The sequence below is a fragment of the Artibeus jamaicensis genome, unplaced genomic scaffold (genome assembly GCF_021234435.1).
Source record: "Artibeus jamaicensis isolate MK-2021 breed Jamaican fruit bat unplaced genomic scaffold, CSHL_Jam_final contig_233, whole genome shotgun sequence".
Lineage (NCBI taxonomy): Eukaryota > Metazoa > Chordata > Mammalia > Chiroptera > Phyllostomidae > Artibeus > Artibeus jamaicensis.
Window position 1 is genome coordinate 47,592,882 of NW_026521486.1, and position 20,560 is coordinate 47,613,441.

At 38.9% G+C, this 20,560-nt stretch overlaps 1 protein-coding gene across 1 annotated transcript in view; it reads right to left on the bottom strand.

Moving 5' to 3' along the window:
* Nucleotides 1-20,560, bottom strand: part of SENP1 (SUMO specific peptidase 1) — a 57,256-nt gene that overhangs the window by 6,042 nt on the left and 30,654 nt on the right. The window contains 4 exon segments of the mRNA XM_037135657.2: nt 15,055-15,186; nt 16,519-16,671; nt 16,904-16,988; nt 17,840-17,878. Of these exon segments, the coding sequence (XP_036991552.2) occupies nt 15,055-15,186; nt 16,519-16,671; nt 16,904-16,988; nt 17,840-17,878 (409 nt within the window).

The window sequence follows — 20,560 nt, forward strand, 5'->3', positions numbered from 1 at the left end:
CCAAAAGACTGAGGATTAGTTTAAAAGACTGCAAAATGAAGAGGAAGACCTGAAGGTGAGACTTAGAGGAAAATAAATGAAGGAGGACAAGCAATTTAATAAAGTACATTAGTAGTTACTTTAACCTTCTGGGACTTTGTGAGCAATTTAAATAAATCTTGAGATTAGTTACAGTCTTGTGTTAAAAGACTAAGACCAAGAATTCAGTTCTTATATGTGGGTCACCTAGTTTTACCAAAATATAGAAAACTTTGCTTTGATGCTAAAGACTGCCTTTTAGCCCAATAAGCTCTCTTGCAGGCAAACTGCTTTGGTTTCAAGCAGACTTAAGTGACAGGGTAAGTTATCAATTATACTGGACAAAATACCTATAAACTGACAGTGGATCAGCAATGTCACCTTTTATAGAGGCACATTGAATGTAGTACAAAAACCTATATAACACGAGACCTGAAAGTAAAGTCACAGACATGAAGATTAAAATTATCCCCAGAATCTATATAGTTAGCTTTCTCATTTTCGTTGATTCCATTTATGACTCAATGTCAAGTGTAAGTGAAAGAAATTAAAATGCTTGATCTAGGAGATATGTGACTTTTTCTGTTAATGAAGCAATGTGTTCTCTAATAGTGACTATGCTGTCTATGGTTCCTTTAGGTCCAGGACTCCTTCGTGCTAAGGTCTGAAAGTTACTGGGCCGGAAGTTACTGCATCCTTACTTTATGTGGTCAGATGAGGCCAGGCCAGTGTCTGTCAACTGCAAGGAATGAATGGGCTAACTGATCCACAGCTTGGAAATATGACTAAGAAAACAGGCACATTTTTCAGAATGCTTTTTGGGGAATGGGAAAATGACCCCAGCCTTTGACAAATATTTACACATTAGGATGCCAGAGCAATGAGCTACTGCCCAACAGTAGGCAACTACATACCCGGCAGGCAGCAGGGACCACTGCCAGGAACACACCAGAGCATGGTCTAGACTAGAGAAAGGGCCTATAGATGGGGATGCCTAGGCAGCTGCAGGGAAACCACACTTGCCATGAGGCAGAACAAGGTGGGGAGGGGAGGCTAGGGCTGAAGACAGACACTGTTCTGTCTACATCTCTAAAGACTGAGCAATAGGCCCAGCAGGGCCAGGACTCAGATTGTGGTTAGTTCTCTGTCTAGTGTGATGCACCATAGGTAACTACAACTCAGTTATTTCAAATAATGATAATGATTGAGACACAATCAGGATACGGATTTCTCAATCTAGGTTCCAATCTCACTCTGCCCCCAAGGGTAATGGTGCTAATACTTCTAGGAATGAAGGCAGCCAGAACGACAGGAAGGTCTGCCCAGCAAGCACACATTTCTAGGCTGTAAACTACATTATGCAGTGAAAAAGTCAGGAAGGCCATTGAGTCCTCTGGTATTCTACCCACCTCACAATATTAGCCATATTATGAGGCTAATCCAAGGGATGAAGTGAACAGGCAGATACCCGCCAGTCACTCAGAGCCAAACCTTCCACAGGGCACACAAGTTATATATTTTAATAGGCAGTAAGGACACAAGGAAAAGGTGAAAGGAATCAGGCAGAGGGTAAGGACAGTCAAGCACATGATAGCCACAAAGATATCTCTTCCCCAGGTGTCCATAAAAGTGATTATGACCTTTGGGATAATTACTCTGCAGTAGAAAAGGATGACACAAATGAATGCCATCTGCATATGACTAGCCCAATTTTCAGAAGGAAGGAGTTCTCAGACCAATGAACTTTAGCTTGACTTAGCCAGACTTGCTTATTTTTATTTTTTATTTTCAAAGAGTCGACTATAAAGCTAAAGACCAACCTAGCCGAACAGAAACAGAGACCTAGCAGTCGGCATGCTGATAAGAAGCCTTCTTCCATTGCTTCAGCACTGCCTCCAACCAACGTTTCTCCACAGAGAGGCAAACGGACTCCTCCAAAGTCAGCTTATTAACTAGCTCTAAGAAGTAATGTGGGTTGTTTTTTTTTTAATTTCCCCTGTATCCCAGTAGGAGGGAGTGTGGTGGCCTCAATGTTCCTTCCATTAGCTGAGAATGTATAATCTGACATCTGAGGCAGAATTTAGATCCAAGTTTCTCTCCTTGGTTATTTAGCTATTACTCTGCCCAAATGAGGAAAATTGCCATAGTTCAGCCAAGACACAATTATATTAAAAAACAAAAAAAGGCTAGGAATTAGAGAACAAAAAGAATCCTACATGTCATCTCACAGAGGAGGGCTGAAGATGAAAGAAAAAGAAATGAGAGAAGGGATCACAGTGCTTAAGATGAAAAACGAGCAGTGATGTGTCAGAGCGTTTGCTTGTATTTTATGAAGGCAAGGGTCCCTCCCCTCCCACGGCTAGAGCCTTTCTGCACACAAGACTCTCTCAGCTCAAGAAGATTTTGAGCTCCCTTGGAAATGGGGAACTAAAAGTAGCAAACCAGCCAATATATCAGTACCTGAGCATGACCACGGTTGTTAGTCCACTTGTCACTCTCTGGGACCCACACTTGACTGTTTGCTTGCTGCGGCTCCTGGTGCCTAAGGAGCTGCCCTTCCTGCTGCTTTCACAGCCTTGGCCATGAGCGCCTGCTTGTCTATGCAGCCCTGTTTCAGGGCAGGACAACTGTTTATAGTGTCTTATTCCTTTGTGATTTTATTTGAAGAGCTGCCAGGCCAAAGCTGAAACAAAGCTTCTCTTTAAAAGAAAAATCTACAATGTTTTCAAACTAAGGACTCAATCCTTTTCCTGTATGTTACCACAATGACATAAATGGCCACTACTATTTGTATCTTCCTTCTTGCCCAGTAACCCAGCCAAGCCATTGTTTCCTCATGCATTTAGAAGTAAAACATCTCACTTAGTGGTCTTCATTTTTAACCCTTCCCAATTTTACATTCTGAACCATGCTAATTGGCTTAGGAAAAAAAGTTCTTGGAGTCTTGGGCATGATGGTACTCCTGAGCAGAAACCAATGTAATTTTAGGAAAAACAAAGCTGTTCTCCCTATTTTACCTCTTTACATTTTTCACTTTGATCTTCTGTTCTGATTTTTAAATTAAATCTATCCTAGCCAGTCACAAAGCCCAAAAGAATAACCAAGCTGCAGCACCTGAATATCCTGAGCCAGACGGTCATTCACTTCTAAGATTTAACCTAGCAATATAAAAACCAAAACAGCGACTTCAGGAAAGTAATGTGTATTGCATCCCTCTCTGTGTATGCAGAATTTTTTTCACATGCAGATTTAAGCAAAAATTATTAGAATTACTGCTACAGTTTTAGAGAAAGGCAAGTAATACCTATTTTTATGGAGTCATGACAGCTGTTAATTACAATTCTGTGTTATCCCACATAAATCCCTGGTTAAAGGACTAGTTCTATTAAGAAACACTTTAATGATGTGGAATATGCCAATGACTCATATTAGAAACACTAAAACTTCCATTCTGATCATTTTATTCCACAAGAAAGAGTGCACGGCATATGGTAGACCCAACATATTTTCTTAACTAAGTTATCTCATTTTGCCTAGCTTTTTCCCTTCTTATGCAATCAGTTTTTATTCTGAGGAAAATTTATTTCCTGTGTTAGGTTTGTCTCAATGGACCTAATGTTTTGCAAGCTTTTTCCTCTCTTTACTAAATATCACTTAAATTTCTCTTTTTCTTGTAAACAATTAGAAAGCTATGACCACTACCAATTTCCCAGTTCCATCAAAGATTTATGTTCTGAAAGTCAGAATGCTAGACAAAGAGTTATGTGCTCTGATTCTAGACCCCAATTCTGCAGTAAAAATCAGGTGACCTTGACATATGAAACCTGTCTGGAAAAAGTCCAGCCATTATTTATATAACAAGAATGGTTTGCATGACATTGATGTAACCTGGCAGCCAAAAAGTAGACTGGAATGCACATGTGTGAACAATGACTATTTCACTGTACTAGTCAGTGGGGGCAGTAGATGCCACTGAGTGAGCACACGTACTGTGTGGCTGTTGAATTCAAAATGACTGAGGGAATAGAGCATCGAATCTGTATCAAAATTTGCATTATGCTTGAACATTCCTCCACATAAACTATTCCCATGTTTCAGAAAGCCACATCTATGGGGGCAACTGGTGACTGGCAGCTTCAGCACAACAACATGCCCTTTCATGCATCATGTCTCATGCAGTGTTTTGGCAAAACATCAAATCACCCAGGTGACTCAGCCCGCCTACAGCCCACATACAGTACCCTGTGACTTCTGGCTTTTCTGAAAACTAAAATCACCTTTGAAAGGGAAGAGACTTCAGACCATCAATAAGATTCAGGAAAATACAATGGGACAGTAGATGGCTACTGGGAGAACTGTGTAAGGTCCCAAGGTGCCTACTTTGATAGGAACTAAGGCGCCACTGTCTTATGTACAGTGTTTCTTGTATCTTCTTCAGTAAATGCCTCTTTTTTTTCATTGTACATGGCCAGACACCTTCTGGACAGATATGTACATCCCTTCTACAGTCTTCTTACTTCTCTGCTATAAGAAAAATTCTTTCTCTATATACATAGCTACTATGAATTAACTGTATAGCTAAGCTTAATAGCTAAGACATCCCTTTTCTTTCAAAGATGAGACTTTACAAAATAGGCAACTAGTCTTCTTGTAGCTGTGTCATTCATGTTATTACAGTCTGCTATGTAGATTCTACCTTTGTTTTAAAGATTTTATTTATTTATCTTTAGAGGGGAAGGGAAGGAGAGAGGGAGAGAAATATCAATGTATGGTTGCTTCTCGTGCATCCCCTGCTGGGGACTGGCCTGCAACCCAGGCATGTGCCCTCACTGGGAATCGAACCAAGGTTGTTTGGTTCACAAGCCTGCAATCAATCCACTGAGCTGCACCAGCCAGGGCTGTAGATTCTATCTTAATTTCTTCTGCACCCATATGTGTTACAAGTCTTTTCCCCAACCAGTAAAGTTAGAAATACAGTATTCCAACAGAGTCTAAGAGTCTAATGCTTTTGCATTTGGGAAATCACCTCTACATGGTATGAACCCCACAGCACCTTGTTTAATTCTGCATTTAACTAATCAAATGTCTTTCAGAGATATTAAAAACTGAAAGCATTTCCACTGTCCATCATTCCTTTGTATAAATTAGATTTTCTACCTGTTTTCCTTCTGCCTGACGAACATCCTTTAATACTTCTAATAGTGCAGGTCTGCTGGAGATCAATTATGTCAGCATTTGTTTGTTTGAACAGCATAGCCTTCCTTTTGAAAGACATTTGCTGGGTATAGAGTCCGGGATGCCAAGTTCTTAAAAATTCCTTCAGTACCTTAAAGACATAACTACACTGTTTTCTGGCTTACATGTTTCATAATGATCTTTGTCCCTCTGTATATTAATACTCTATTTTCCTCTAGTTGCTTTTATTATTTTTATCTTTTTAAAATTATATTTTAAAAATTATGCTACTAAAGTTGTCCTGATTTTCCTCCCTTCGCCCCCCTCCACCCAGCAACCCCCACTCAGGCAATCCCCACACCACTGTTCATGCCCTTGGATCACTAGTATAGGCTCTATGGCTACTCAATTCCCTATGCTGTACTTTATACCCTCATGGCTATTCTGTAACTACCTATTTGTACTTCTTAATCCCCTCACCTCTTTACCCATTTCTCCATACCCCCTACCATCTGGCAACTAACAAATGTTCTCTGTATCCATGATCCTGTCACTGCTCTTCTTGTTTGCTTAGTTTGTTTTTTAGATTCAACTGTTGATAGATATGTACTTTTTGCCATTTATTATTTATAGTTTTGATCTTCTTTTGCTTAAATAAGCCCCTTTAACATTTTATATAATAATGGTTTGATGATGATGAACTCCTTTAGTCTTTTCTTATCTGGGAAGCTCTTTATCTGCCCTTCAATTCTAAATGATAGGTTTGCTGGGTAGAACAATCTTGGTTGTAGGTCCTTGCTTTTCATGACTTTGAGTATTTCTTGCCAATCACTTCTAGCCTGCAAAGTTTCTTTTAAGAAATCAGCTGACAGTCTTATGGGAACTCCCCTGTAACTGCTTTTCTCTTGCTGCTTTTAAGATTCTCTATCTTTAACCTTCGGCGTTTTCATTATGGTGTGTCTTGGAGTGAGCCTTTTTGTACCCATCTTGTTTGGGACTTTTGGGCTTCATGGACTTGCACGTCTATGTTCTTCACCAAATATGAGAAGTTTTCTTGCATTATTTTTTCAAGTAGAATTTCCAACTGCTTGCTTTTTCTATTCTCCTTCTGGCACCCCTATGATGTGAATGTTGGACATCTTAAAGTTGTCCCACAGGCTGCTTACACTATCCTCATTTCTTGGGGCAGGAAGGCCCCTTTTTCCTTCTTGTTACGACTGATGTTTTTGCTTCCTTATGTGCCAAAACATTGATTTGATTCTCAGCTTCATCCACTCTACTGATGTTTCCCTGTAAACTGGTCTTTATTTCAGTTAGTGTATCCTTTGTTTCTGACTGGGATCATTTTTATGCTGCTGTGGTCCTCACTAAGTTCCTTGAGCATCCTTATAGTGTTCTGAACTTTGCATATGATTGCTTATCTCCCTTTTGTTTAGTTCTTTTTTTGGAGTTTTAGTCTGTTCTTTCATTTAGGCCATGTTTCTTTGTCTCCTCATTTTGGCAGCCTCCTTGTGTTTGTTTCTATGTATTAGGTAGGCTGCTATGACTCCCTGTCTTAATGGAGTGGCCTAATGTAGTAGGTGTGTTATAGGGTCCAGTGGCATAGCTTCCCCCATCACCCAAGCTGCATACTTGAGGCATGCCCTTTGTGTGGGCTGAGTAACCCCTCCTCTTATAGTTAAGCCTTTTTGCTGCTGGCAGGTCAATGGGAGGGATTTACCTAGACCAGTCAACTGCAAGGACTGGCTGTGACCACTGACAACCAACTTCTGGTTGGTAAGGATCAGCTGTGCAGCAGCATGGTGGTGGTACTCTAATGTAGTCTGTAGCTGTCCACTGTGTGCACAGGCTCTGGCCTTTCCCAGGTGGTGCAGGCCAAGGCCAGCCCCTACCTGTGTTCTGCCTGGGGCCACCCTTCCAGAGCTATAAAGCAACATGAGATAGCTGCTACTGCTGCTGGGCTTGGAGATTTCCAGGCAAAGCCAAGCTGTGAATCTTGACTGGCTGTTGTTAGTGCCTGGCCTGGGGACACTTAGCATGAGGTACGTGGACTGGGGTTTTACTGAGACCAGCTGTTGGTTGTTCGAGAGGAGTTAGAAAGTTGTGAAGCATGATCCAAGAGCAGCCATTCATATGGAAAAGTCACAGTTAACAACTTGGGTGGACCCATACGTTTTGTGGGATAGAGTCCCAAGGGATCTCCAGGACAGGGCAGTGTTAGCCAGACTGATAGCATCTCAGATATGGCAGCCACCTGCCAGTTCTGTGGCTGTGTGGGGGGGAGGGCTTAGAAAAGGGACAATGGCCTCTGCCTGCCTCTCTGTTTGGGAGAAAGCTGCCCTCCAGTTCTTGCCTGTATACCAGTCACTTCAGTTCCTCCCTGTACGCCACAGGTGCCTTTTGAGCTGCTAACCCAGTGCTGGAGCTCATATGAAGTGAATATAAGCCTATGTGTGGAACTGCTTGAGACTCCAAAAGTTTCTTCCACCCACTCAATCCCTACTGGTTTTTGCAGCCGGAAGTTATAAAGATTCACCTTCTTCATACTGGAACCCCAATATGGGGGGCCTGGTGTGGAGTTGGGTCTCCTCAATCCTGAAATATCCCTCCTAAATTTTTATCCATGACATGTAGATGTGGGACCAGCCTGTTCTGCATCTCCGCCCCTCCTACCAGTCTGGATGGATGTGGTTTCTTTAATTCCATAGTTGTCAGACTTCCATTCAACTTGATTTCTGATGGTTCTGAGTGATGATTGTTCTATATTTTAGTTGTAATTCTGACGTGGTTGTATAAGGATACGAGCCATGTTTACCTATGCTGCCATCTTAACCAGAAGTCTATTATTTTTCTCTTTATTGCTGGTTTTCAGCAATTTAATGATTATATATTTTGGTGTGGTGTTTTTTTCTACTTGGGGTATGCTGAATTTCTTGGATCTGTTACTAAAAATTTTCAAATTTGGAAAATCTTCCACTATTGTTTCTTAATTTCTTGTGACAGCCTTTTTACCACACCTTTCCTTCTGTGACTCCAATTACATGCTTAGATTGCCTGACACTGTCCCACAGCTCACTGATGCTCTAGTCATCTTTCTTTGGTGCCTTTTTTCTGTGTTTCACCTGGATTGTTCCTTTGCTCTATCTTCAAGTTCATTAATTTCTTTTCTTCTGCAGTGTCTAATCTACTATTAATTCCACATCATGTATGTTTTAATTCAGGTACGGTATTTTTCTACAAGTTCAATTTGTTTTTTGTTTTTGTTTTATATCTTTCATTTCTCTTCTCATAATGTCTATTTTCCCTTACCTTCCTCAATGTATGGAATATGTTTATAATATCTGTTTTAGTATCTTCTCTGTGTTAAATCTATCATTTTTGTCATTTCTGGGTATTTCTAGTGAATTTTCTCCCCTTGTAATAAGTAAGTTGCATTTTCCTTTCACTTCGCCTGCCTGGTAATTTCTGACTGAATGCTGGATACTGAGAATTTCATGTTGTTGAACTTTGTTACCAGAATTTCTTGTATTCCTTTAAACATTGTTGGGTTTTATTCTGCGATATAGTTAAGTTACTTGGAACTTTCAAGGGTTTTTTTTTTACCAAAGGTCCAGAGCAGCCTTTATTCTAAGCCCACTTTGGCTCCAATCCTGAGGCAATACTCTTTTGAGGACTCTAGTCAATAGATGCCCTTTGACTTCTCCATTCTTGCTGGTTGGAACATTATTCTTGGCACCTGTTTTAGCTCTGAAGCTTGTTCTGATTCCTTTTTCCTCATAGTTCCCAGTCTCTGGTAGTTTCTTCCCAAATATATACAAATGGATGGATACTCAACAAAAGATTCAAGGAGGGCCCTCTGCACATTTCTGGAGCTTTCTCTCTCTACAGTAACCTCCCCTCCAGTATCTGACCTCACGAATCTTAGCCACTTTTGCTTCCCAAACTCTGAATTCTGTCTCCTCCTCTCAGCAAGACTGTCAGGCGCTGCTAGGTTTTACTCGCTCTCTGCCCTCAATATACCACACCAGGAAGCTGGGGAAATCACAGATTCATCCCTTTCATCCCCCCTCTCTCAGGGATCGCTGTCTGAAAATTGTTGTTTTCATGTTTTGTCTAGTTTTCTAGTTAAGTTGAAAGGGTAAATCTAATCTAATTTATTCTAGCATGACCAGAAGCAGGAGTCAGTTCCATTTACTTGTATGTCCTGTATTTCTAAGATAATCTGATGCCTTTTAAAACAGTTTTTAGGCCCTCTAGGCAGCGGAATCATCAGGCCATAAAGAGAAACACAAAGTCCAAAGAAGTTCTCTCCTCAGAATGATTAACCTAGAATCTTGGAGTTGGATCCCAGAAGTTATCCAATTCAGTCTCCAGGAATTGATAAATAATTTCTAGTACTGATACCCATTTAAAAATATTTCTATTTGTTTCTTCATAACTTTCAATCTACTTCTGCAACTATTCCTCCTCTCTTTAACCCTACTGTCCTTCCCTTAATAAGATATTTACATTATAACTAATCACCAGACTCAGTAGAGAAACCCCCATCTACAATGTCCCTGATGTTTACCAGCCTTCCTTTTATATTCTTTACAAGGCAGCCAGTCCCCACATTCCATTTCTGCAACATTTCATTTTCGTTATAGTAAGATAAAATGTCAATCCTGTCAACCATTAGTTCTTTGAAGTGATGAAGAATTTAACTATTGACCCCTACAAAAACTCATTCATAAAAACATATTTTAAAGCCTATTGTGTGGCCCTGGTCGGGTGGCTCAGTTGGTTAGAGTACTGTCTCATGATGTACCAACAGGTCATAGGTTCAATTCCCGGTCAGGGCACATACCTAGGTTGCAGGTTCAATCCTTGGTTGAAGCGCATATAGGAGGCAACTGATCAATGCTTCTTTCTCTCTTACATCAATGTTTCTCTCTCTCATTCTTTCTCTCAAAATCAACGAACATATCCTTGGGTGAGGATTAGAAGAAAATGCCTATTGTAGGAACAGGCTTTGTGGCCTGCTCTTCTTTTAGGTAAGGGACCAGAGAAAGGGTAGCCTAGTGGATTTCTGTACATAACCCAAACACAAACTTCTAGGTTCTCTTTTCCTTATAAACTAACTCTGATCCCTTTCACTTCTAGCTTATATTCCTTGTCTAAAAAATGGTAACAATAATTTGTCAGTCACCTTGTTTTGGAGAAAATCTTAACACAGCCTATAAAACTGACGGGAGGTACAAAAAGAAGAGAAATGCTTATTCATGAAAATATCTATTTGAGGGAATGAGAACAGAATTAAAGACAGGGCAAATTACTTGCAAAAAAGATTGAGAGTTCACAAGTGAGAGATGGAAATACGTATTTTTAAATGAGTACAAATACTTAAGGATACCTACTAATTCCCCATCAGGATGTTAGCTTCTTACAGGCAATAACTTTAAAAGCCTGAGAGGTAAGGTATTTTGAAAATGGTGCTTTTTAAAATGGTTCTCATCATCATCATGGACATGTAAATTGGTACCTGCTTTTAAGGTTATCATTATTCTGAACTCAGCAGACAAGCGCTCCCTATAAGTTATAGGTAGGCTTGACAGAGATAAAGTAGAAGAAAGAATCTTTCCTTTGCCTCATCTTTTCTAAATAATGTAGTTTCCATTAACTTTGCTTGCTAAAAATCCAACCTCTGATGGGCTCAGGGAATGGAAAATATGTCCTGATGAATGGTGCCTCTGTAAGGGATCTTACTGAGGTAACTGCCACAGCAAACAGCAAGAACTCAGCTCATACCCTACTCACTGCTGCCCCCTAGAAAGTTTTGCATAACTTATAATAAACAGGCTGCATTCCTGTGGAATAACTGACCCTGTCCCATTTAGCAGCAGCAGGCAAAAAATGGCAGGACACCATAGATTAATGTCTCCAAATAAAAAACACTCAATTGGTGGATATTTTTGACTGTCCTTGATTTTCACTTTGCCCCTTGATTTGGTAGAGCTCTTTTTTGTCTATTATTTGATCCAATGTTCTAATATCACTATTCCAAAAGAAGTAAGGGTGGTTTCCCCTAAAGCAAGATAGTATGAAACCATACTTTCCTTACTATTCTTGCTCAAAGATAGTATTCATGGAGGGATGAAAATTTGTATCTTATAAATTCACGAGTGGCAAAGAGAACAGGGCTAGTTGAACTCGCCCCAGAACAAAATCAACACGCTGGACATGATATATATTCAGCTCTCAAACCCATACCTCTAATCCTAAAACAGGATCCAATTTAAGATTCTGAGGCGGTATGATATAGTACGCAAGACCCATTGCTTGGGTCTTGTCTCTGCTACTTATTAGCCTATAAGCCTGCAAGTTTCTTAATCTTTCTATGCCTTCTACAAGAAAGATTAAATAGAGATTTTATCATCTCTATTTTCTTCATCTATAAAATAGAGATGACAGACTTCCGCCAAGATAGAGGCGTAGGTGGAAACACTTTGCGTCCTCGCACAACCAAACCTAAAACCTGGGCGCGGATCTCAGGTGCGGGCTGGCTACGGGCGGACACAGGGAAGAGGCATGGCTGGCTGTCTGTGGTCGGTTGAGCATTTGCGTGCAGATAAACCAGTAAAGAGGTGAGCATTGAGACCGCGCGGTGCAGAGGGGCAGGCTCGCACATTTACGCTCAGATAAACAGGCAGGGGGTGAGTGGTGAGGCGGACTGGGCAGCGGAGAGGACCACCATTGCTCCCTCTCTGACCCTGCCCCCACATACAGCATCACAAACCAGTAACCTGGGTGGCCCCGCCCTGGTGAACACCTAAGGCACCTCTCCTCATGTGTAACAGGCACAAACAGATAAAAACATGGCTCAAGAAGAACTCAGAGCCCCAGAGCCAATAAATCTAAGCAATGAAGAAATAGCCAAACTATCAGAGGCACAGTTCAAAACACTGGTGGTCAGGATGCTCACAGAACTGGTTGATTTTAGTCACAAATTAGAGGAACATATGAAGGCTAAACTAATTGAAATGAATGGTAATGCACAGGAAACCAATAGTAATAGAAAGGAAACTGGGACTCAAATCAAGGGAGCAGACCAGAAGGAAGGAAAAAATGACCAAACAGAAAAATATAAAGAAACAAGAATTCAAAAAAATGAGGAAAGGCTTAGGAACCTCCAGGACATCTTTAAACGCTCCAACATCCGAATTATAGGGGTACCAGAAGGGGAAGAGGAACAGTCACGGGTGGAAACCTTATTTGAACAAATAATAAAGGAGAATTTCCCAAATCTGGCAAAGGAAATAGACTTCCAGGAAATCCAGGAAGCTCAGAGAGTCCCAAAGAAGTTGGACCCAAGAAGGAACACACCAAGGCATATCATCATTACATTAGCCAAGATTAAAATGAAGGAGAGAATCCTAAAAGCAGCAAGAGATAAGGGGACAGTCACCTACAAAGGAGTTCCCATCAGACTGTCAGCTGATTTCTCAAAAGAGACCTTACAGGCAAGAAGGGGCTGGAAAGAAGTATTCCAGGTCATGAAAACCAAAGATCTACAACCAAGATTGCTCTATCCAGCAAAGCTTTCATTTAGAATGGAAGGGCAGATAAAGTGCTTCTCAGATAAGATCAAATTCAAGGAGTTCATCATCACCAAGCCCTTATTATATGAAATGTTAAAGGGACTTACCTAAGAAAAAGAAGATAAAAATGATGAACAGTGAAAGGAGAGTAAACTCAGAGTTATCAACAACCACACCTAAAACAAAAGCAAATTAAGAGGACAGCTAGATCAGGAGTGAACCATAGAAATGAAGGCCACGTGGAGGGTTACCAACAGGGGAGTGGTAGGAGGAGAAGGGGGGAGAAGGTACAGAAAATAAGTAGCATAGACAGTAGATAGAAAATAGATAGCGGGGAGGGTAAGAATAGTAGGGGAAATATAGAATCTAAAGAACTTGAGACACGTGTTCATGAACTAAAGGGGGGGAATGGTGGGGGAGGGGTATGCAGGGTGGAGGGGAACGGAGGGGGGAATAGAACAAATGTAATGGCATAATCAATATAATAAAAAATATATTTAAAAAATAGAGATGATAAAATTATTGAATTTACCTCCAAGGGTTGTGGTGACCATTCCATGAACAGAAAACACTAGAACAGTGACTAACATGAGGTAAGTGCACAATAGATGTTAGCCAATATTATTATTGGGGTGGCCAAAAAGTTCATTTTTCCCCATAAGATGGCTCTAGTAGTGCTTAGTTTTCTTTAACTTCATTTGAAACAATTTTGTTAGACTGTATTGTGACAGCTGTCATATCAGTATGCATTAAAAAAAAACTTATCAAAATAGGTGAATTTTTGTGTAGCCATTTTAATTTTAAAGATGGAAGAAAATACGCAAGATTTTCAGCATATTATGCTTTATTATTTCAAAAAAGGTAAAAATGCAACTTAAACACATAAAAAAGATTTGTGCAGTGTATGGAGAAGGTGCTGTGACTGATCAAAAGTGTCAAAAGTGGTTTGTGAAGTTTCATGCTGGAGATTTCTTGCTGGTTGGTGCTTCATGTCAGGTAGACCAGCTGAAGTTGATCGCGATCAAATTGAGACATTAACTGAGAAAACTCAATGTTCTACCATGTGACAGAACCGACATACTCAAAATATCCAAATCAATAAAGTTATCAGTGAAAAAAAAGTGTCTTTTATTTTATGAAAAAACACATATGGGCTTTTTAGCCAACCCAGTATTTGGAAGGTCCTTAGCATACAAAACCAGGACACAAGTATCTAGACTACTTAGTGCTTTCTATACTGAGTATCTAAAAATCCTCCACAGTTGGGAAGCTTGAGTACACTCAAAATAACAGGCAGGGATTCTGCTAGGGGGCCAAAAAAGGAGGCAGGTACTTAGGGAAAGAAAGCAAACTGTTTTCTTCTTTTGCTGTGAAAATATCCTTCTAAAATAAAAAAAGCTCCTACAGGTATTATGACTAGATCAGTTTAAGTAATCAATTTACTTAAAATAATTAAAACTCTCAAAAGCTGAAAGCCTTTTTTACCCAACACATCAAATATTTAATAATGTACCATTATTTGAAAACTACCATTTTCAATGGTAGTTTTAAAAATACGCTATTTTAGAAAGCTAATAACTGATAACCTAAGTGACCTAGAACAAGCAGAGCTAGAGGAGAAGTGGAATCCTACATGGAAAGTATTCCTTCATGCCACAGCTTAGTCACCTATAAAGTATTTTCTCCGAACATGTGAACTGCAGGTAAGTGCCATAAAGACAGTGACAATACTAATGAGTAAGTGTCCTCTCTCTCAGTGTCCAAATTGTCTATAAAAAGGTAAATCAGCAGTTCTCAGATGTTAAGTTAAATCAGACTATAAAGTACTTAACACCCTTTTAAAAAAATGTATATTTCTATTACACTGCTTCATACTTATTCAGAATTGAGAACCTGTGACAGCTGATTCTGATGCAGGCCATCCACTTTGAGAAACAGTGAGATAATGTCTTTAGTTATATATATATATATATATTTTTTTAAAAGACTTTATTTATTTTTAGAGAGAGAGAAAAGGAGGGAGAAAGAGAGGGAGAGAAACATTGATGTGCCAGAGAAACATTAATTAGTTGTCTCTCACATGCCCCCAACTGGGGACCTGGCCTACAACCTAACCATGTGCCCCAAATGGGAACAGAACCAGTGACCTTTCAGTTCACAGGCTTGCACTGTGAACTGAAATTCACAGTGGCTCAATTCAATGAGCCACACCAGCCAAGGCATGCCTTTAGTTTCCACTTAATGTTCACTTACTATGTGAATATAAAAACGGGTGCAAGATTACCTCATCATTGAGCCAGTTCAGATGGTTTAGAGTCTGGATATCTTTGCGTGTAATGGTTAAGCGGAATGCTTCACTCAGAACTTCATCCTGGTTCCCATTACGAAATACGTTCTTTATTTCTTTCTCCATTTCCTAGAGAACCAAGAGGGATTGGAGATTAAACATACACAGCTTTAGACACACGTTTCTCACTAAGCCCCACACAATCCCCAGACTACTGATCATTAATCAACTGTTTACTTCTAACATTTGGGTTTCTACTCCTCCCAGTAGTAATCTTCGACTACTTACTTTTATCCCACTTTGTCCTCTCTTCTCTTTTTCAGCACAACAGTTCACACCTTTGTTTCACATTATTCCTGCTATCAAATTTTCTAAGTCTAAGAGCGGACCTAATTATATTTTACATTTTTGATCCAATTTCCTGGGAAATAGAATGGTTCCCAAAAAGTAGAAAAGTAGTAAAGATGGTCTCTTTTAGACACATTTTCCTGAATTTTTTTGTTCTTTTTAATGTAAAACATGGAATTCAGCACAACTATGTATGTTATACTCACCAACTATGTGAGTTTTTCAAACAAAAGACTGGGTTAAGAAACAGATTACTTTAAAATGTACAGACTTTATGTATTTTCCAAATCTTATACCAAGTTTTTAATTACTTAATAGTAAAGCTCAGCTTACTGCATATAAAACACAAATTTATTAAATGCTTTTTCACTGAAGTTGCCAAAAGCCATCCATAATTCTTTCCTCAATGCTCAATAACCATTTAAAAATAAAGCCAAAATTGGGCTGTGATACATATGAAAGCAGAAGTATGCAATACAATTTCTTCATTTTCCAAAAATATGCTTTTTGTTAAGATTTTATTTATTTTTAGAGAAAGAGGAAGGGAGAAAGAGAGAAACATCCATCGGTTGCCTCTCTGATGCAGGGACTAACAGCCCCTGTCCAGGGACTAAACCCACAACCCAGGCCTGTGACATGACCAGGAATCCAACTGTTGACCTTTCACTTTGCGGTACAATACCCAACCGAGCCACACTGGTCAGGGCTAAATTTCATTTTTCAATTACAATTTACATTCAATATTATTTTAGATTAATATCAGGTATATAGCATAGTCGCTGGACAATCATATACTTTACAAAGTGTTACCCCTGGATATTTCCAGTACCCACCGGGCACCGTACAGTTATTACAATATTACTGACTGTATTCCCTATGCTGTACTTTACGTCCCCATGACTATTCTGTAAATACCAGTTTGTGCTTTTCAATCCCTTCACCTTTCTTATCCAGTCCCCCAATTCTCCTCCCCTCTGGCATAAGTGATACAATTTAAATACAACATATTCCATTATGTTTTATGTTCCATTACTTTTATGTTTTAAGTTCATCCAAAGCATTGTTTCTAAACACAACACTAACTAATGCCAAAATTTATATTATGTACTTTACCTCTGTGATTTCAGGAAATTCATCTTCACTACCAGGTAATTTATGACTTTTTCCTGTTTCCTGGGCAATTGTGACAGGGATCTCCTTTTCAAGAGGTACGCGAAGGCGCAGTTCCACTGAATCATGTACCGAATGTTCTTGCTCCTGCAATCTCTAAAGGACAGAACTTCAGAATAAGTGGGATAAAGAAGTATGTTCTCTCCCTGTGTAAACTGAGTAGTATTAGCCAGATAGATCAAGAACATTTACCACTTATCATACAATGCTATGGTGCCATTCTATCTTGCCATTACAACAGCTTTGACCCCAAATACACATAACCTTCCAAATTAGTTTCAACTTGGATAAGCTGTTTAATTAGAGCCTTATCCCAACTTTTATTTACCTGGTTTTGAAGCTGTAATGCCAGTGCTTTTTGCTCCTCAATCTGGCGCAATCGTTCCCGTGCTCGAGAATCGTAAACACTAGTTCTAGAAAACGAAGTGACACAAATGCACACCACTCTCTTAACATCAGCCCACTACTGATGAACACTGAGCACTAAACATAAAACCCTCAGATACGAAGTATAAAATCCTTACACTAACTTAACACTACACTTAGAGACACAGTGAGAGCACACAGTATTATTGAAATTATCCTGTTTTATTGAAATGATAAAAATTATTTGTTGCCAAATGTGAACAGATGCCTTTCACGGATATTTGTAAACATGCAATCCTTAAAAACAAAACAAAACAAAACAAAAAAACCATACTTCTAAGATTAATGAGAAAATTAAGCTTTATTTTGGAAATCCAAAAATGAGACTAGATCCCAAAGGAGAAAATATAAAATATTATTAAGGTTTTAATTTGAATATTGTATTTATGAACCAAAGGAATAATATGGGTCTATTTTTTCTTTAAAAAAGGAATCCAGACTGGAGGTTTGGACAACTTAAAGTGAGTCTGTAATACTGAAGACTAAATAAAAACTTTTAGTGATTTTGTTAAACTCCAGAAATAGAAATTGGTCAATAAATTTGTTTTATCCATGGGCAAATAAGGGCATTTATTTTCCTCTCTAAATAATTGCTAACTTTGAAATATTTTTCACTTCAAGTTAGCTCAACAATTGTTAGATTTAATAAACCTGAGCATAGAAATGTCCTAACACCAATAGAATTTTAAAACCAGTAACTTAAAAGTTGTTTTATAAGTGGCTATAAATAGTGAGTTTTTATTGACTAAACACAGGTAGGATGATTGGCTAATTGATTTCTTCTAAGTGAAATTAGGACGTGATAGAGAAAAAAATGATATCAAAAATAATAACTTACAATTCTTTGATCCACAGCTCTGCCTGGAAAAAAGTAGGACTATGGGTGGAAAAAGAAAAATATGATAAATGAGCAGGAGGCTTATGAGAAAATTCAAATACTGTTGCCAAGAAAAACAATCATTTAGTAATTTACAAGAATGCTTTACAAGTATGGAATAAATACGACAACCTGAATTATATAAAATTGTAATTGGGAACTAAAGAAATACAAATGAGTCATTGCATACATATCATTTTTTCATAGTAAAATATACTTTATTGACTACATTACAACAGACTCTTACAGAATGCATTTCTTGATTTTTGTCAAACTTCTGTATCCATAGCAAGCTTTGGCGGCAACTGACAAGTGAGTTTAGATCTATCATTCATGGTGGTTGATAGTTTCATTTATGTTAACAAGTAAAATGATAGTGAAACAATGTAATTTCACTTCAGTCATTTGTCAATAATAATGTGAGCAGCTTCTTTGCTGAATCAGATAATAGCTTCTGAATACTAGAAGAATTTACCTTTAATATATCATGCTATTCACAATGTAATCCCTGCAGACATGATACGCTTTTACTTGGCATTATTGACATATTCTCCATCACTTTCTTAGAACTAGTCCATCAACACAATAAGTCAAGCCCTGACTGGTGGTGTGGGAACTTTCCATGATGTAAATGCTCCCACAATGGCCCATTTCAACCTACCAACGTGACATCACTGAATGTGGAATTGGGAAGAGATGTGCAGTAGCACACCGTTCTATAGCATTTCCACCACAGAGCTACAATACCTCGAGAACACAGAACAGTAAAATGAGTAAAAAATTATGACTTTTTAATGCTTATTACCTTTGTTTTCAATATAATTTATGTAACTGTAAGTTTATAGAATTTAATTTTCAAATAATGGCTGTTTAATAACTAGCTCTCAAAATATGATTACCTCTTATGAGCTGCTGTGAGCTGGCTCCAACCCACCACGAAATAAGAGTGAGATTTCTGAACTTGCAGACAGGTGACTGGGTTATGTCCCTGCTTTTATGCAGAAGCACCAATATGATATTCAGGTACATTTTATTATGTGCATAAAATGCAGCTCCTCTAAATAAGAACATAGCAGTAATTTGCTTGACAAATGTGTCCTGTCCCTGGGCACCAGAGTAAAGAGGAATTCCTAAACAAATGAGATTAGATCCAGCAGAATAGGTTTCCCATCATGTCTCAGAAACTATTTATGACCCGTGCTCTTTGGCAGCTCTGAGTTTTGCAACAGGCGATATTCTGGCATGTATTCTGGGATTCTCTCTCGTGCTGCATCCTACTGACTTCAGCAAAATTGTTTTTGTACTTGGACAGTCTCCAGTCAAGAAACCCTTCTAAACGCAATTGTCAAGTTACTGTTTCTTACTTTTCTATTAGCTTCTACACCTGTACTATAGTTAAAAGATGGCACAAAGTTCAACAGAAAAATTAAGTTTAGCATAGCTCCGTACTTGCATGAGACCAACATTAGGTGAAAGAGTACATCACTTATCAAAATAATACATTAAGCCAGAATATTACTCTTCCCAAACAGTTCAGATTGACAGCTTTATTAATGATTTAATCAAGTCTTACAGGTTTTTAAAATTCTTCCTGTCAGTTTACTTGAGTCAAAATATATCCAACCAATAAACAAAACAGAAACAAAGTCAGAGACACAAAAAACAAACTAATGGTTGCCAGGTGGGAAGGGAATACGGGGATGGGTGGAAAAGGTAAAGGGATTAAGAAATACAAGTTGGAAGTTACAAATTGTCCATGGGAATGTAGTGTACAGCATAGGGAGTATAGTCAGTAACATTGTAATAACTATATATCATGTCATGGGGGTACTAGACTTTATCAGGGGAATCACTTCTTTTGTTTTTTAAGATTTTATTTATTTATCTTTAGAGGGGATGGGAAGGAGAGAGAGAGAGAGAGAAATATCAATGTATGGTTGCCACTCGTGAGTTCCCTGCTGGGAACTGGCCTGCAACCCAGGCATGTGCCCTGACTAGGAATCGAACCTCGATTCTTTAGTTCGCAGGCCCGTGCTCAATTCACTGAGCTACACCAGCCAGAATGAGAATCACTTCTTAAGTTATATAAACATCTAACCACTATGCTGAAACTAATTTAATACTGAATGTCAACTGTAATTGAAAAAAATAAGCAACTGGACATTTAAAAATAGTATATTTGCAACTACACACACACCCACACACACCCACACACCCATCCCCCGGCTGGCTTAGCTCAGTGGATTGAGCCATGGGCTGCGAACCAAAGGGTCACTGGTTTGATTCCCAGTCAGGGCACATGCCTGGGTTGTGGGCCAAGTCCCCAGTGGGGGCCACATGAGAGACAACCACCCATTGATGCTTCTCTCCCTTTCTTTCTCCCTCCTTTCCCCTATCTAAAAATAAATAAATAAAATCTTAAATATATATATATATTTTTTTCATTCAACCAAGATGAAGTAGATACTGAAAATCCCTACCAAACAATCCATATCAAACAGCTAATGAGTCAATGGATGAATCAAAATGGAAAATCAGCAACACAACTCTATTCCAAAGATCAGAGATCAATTCTATTCAAGTTGCAGGCATGTTAACTATATGTCCTAGGGCCTTTTGCTCTTCTCAAACTTCCTCATCTCCTTGCTAAGTCCTAAGTGAAGGATCTCTCACAGAAACAAA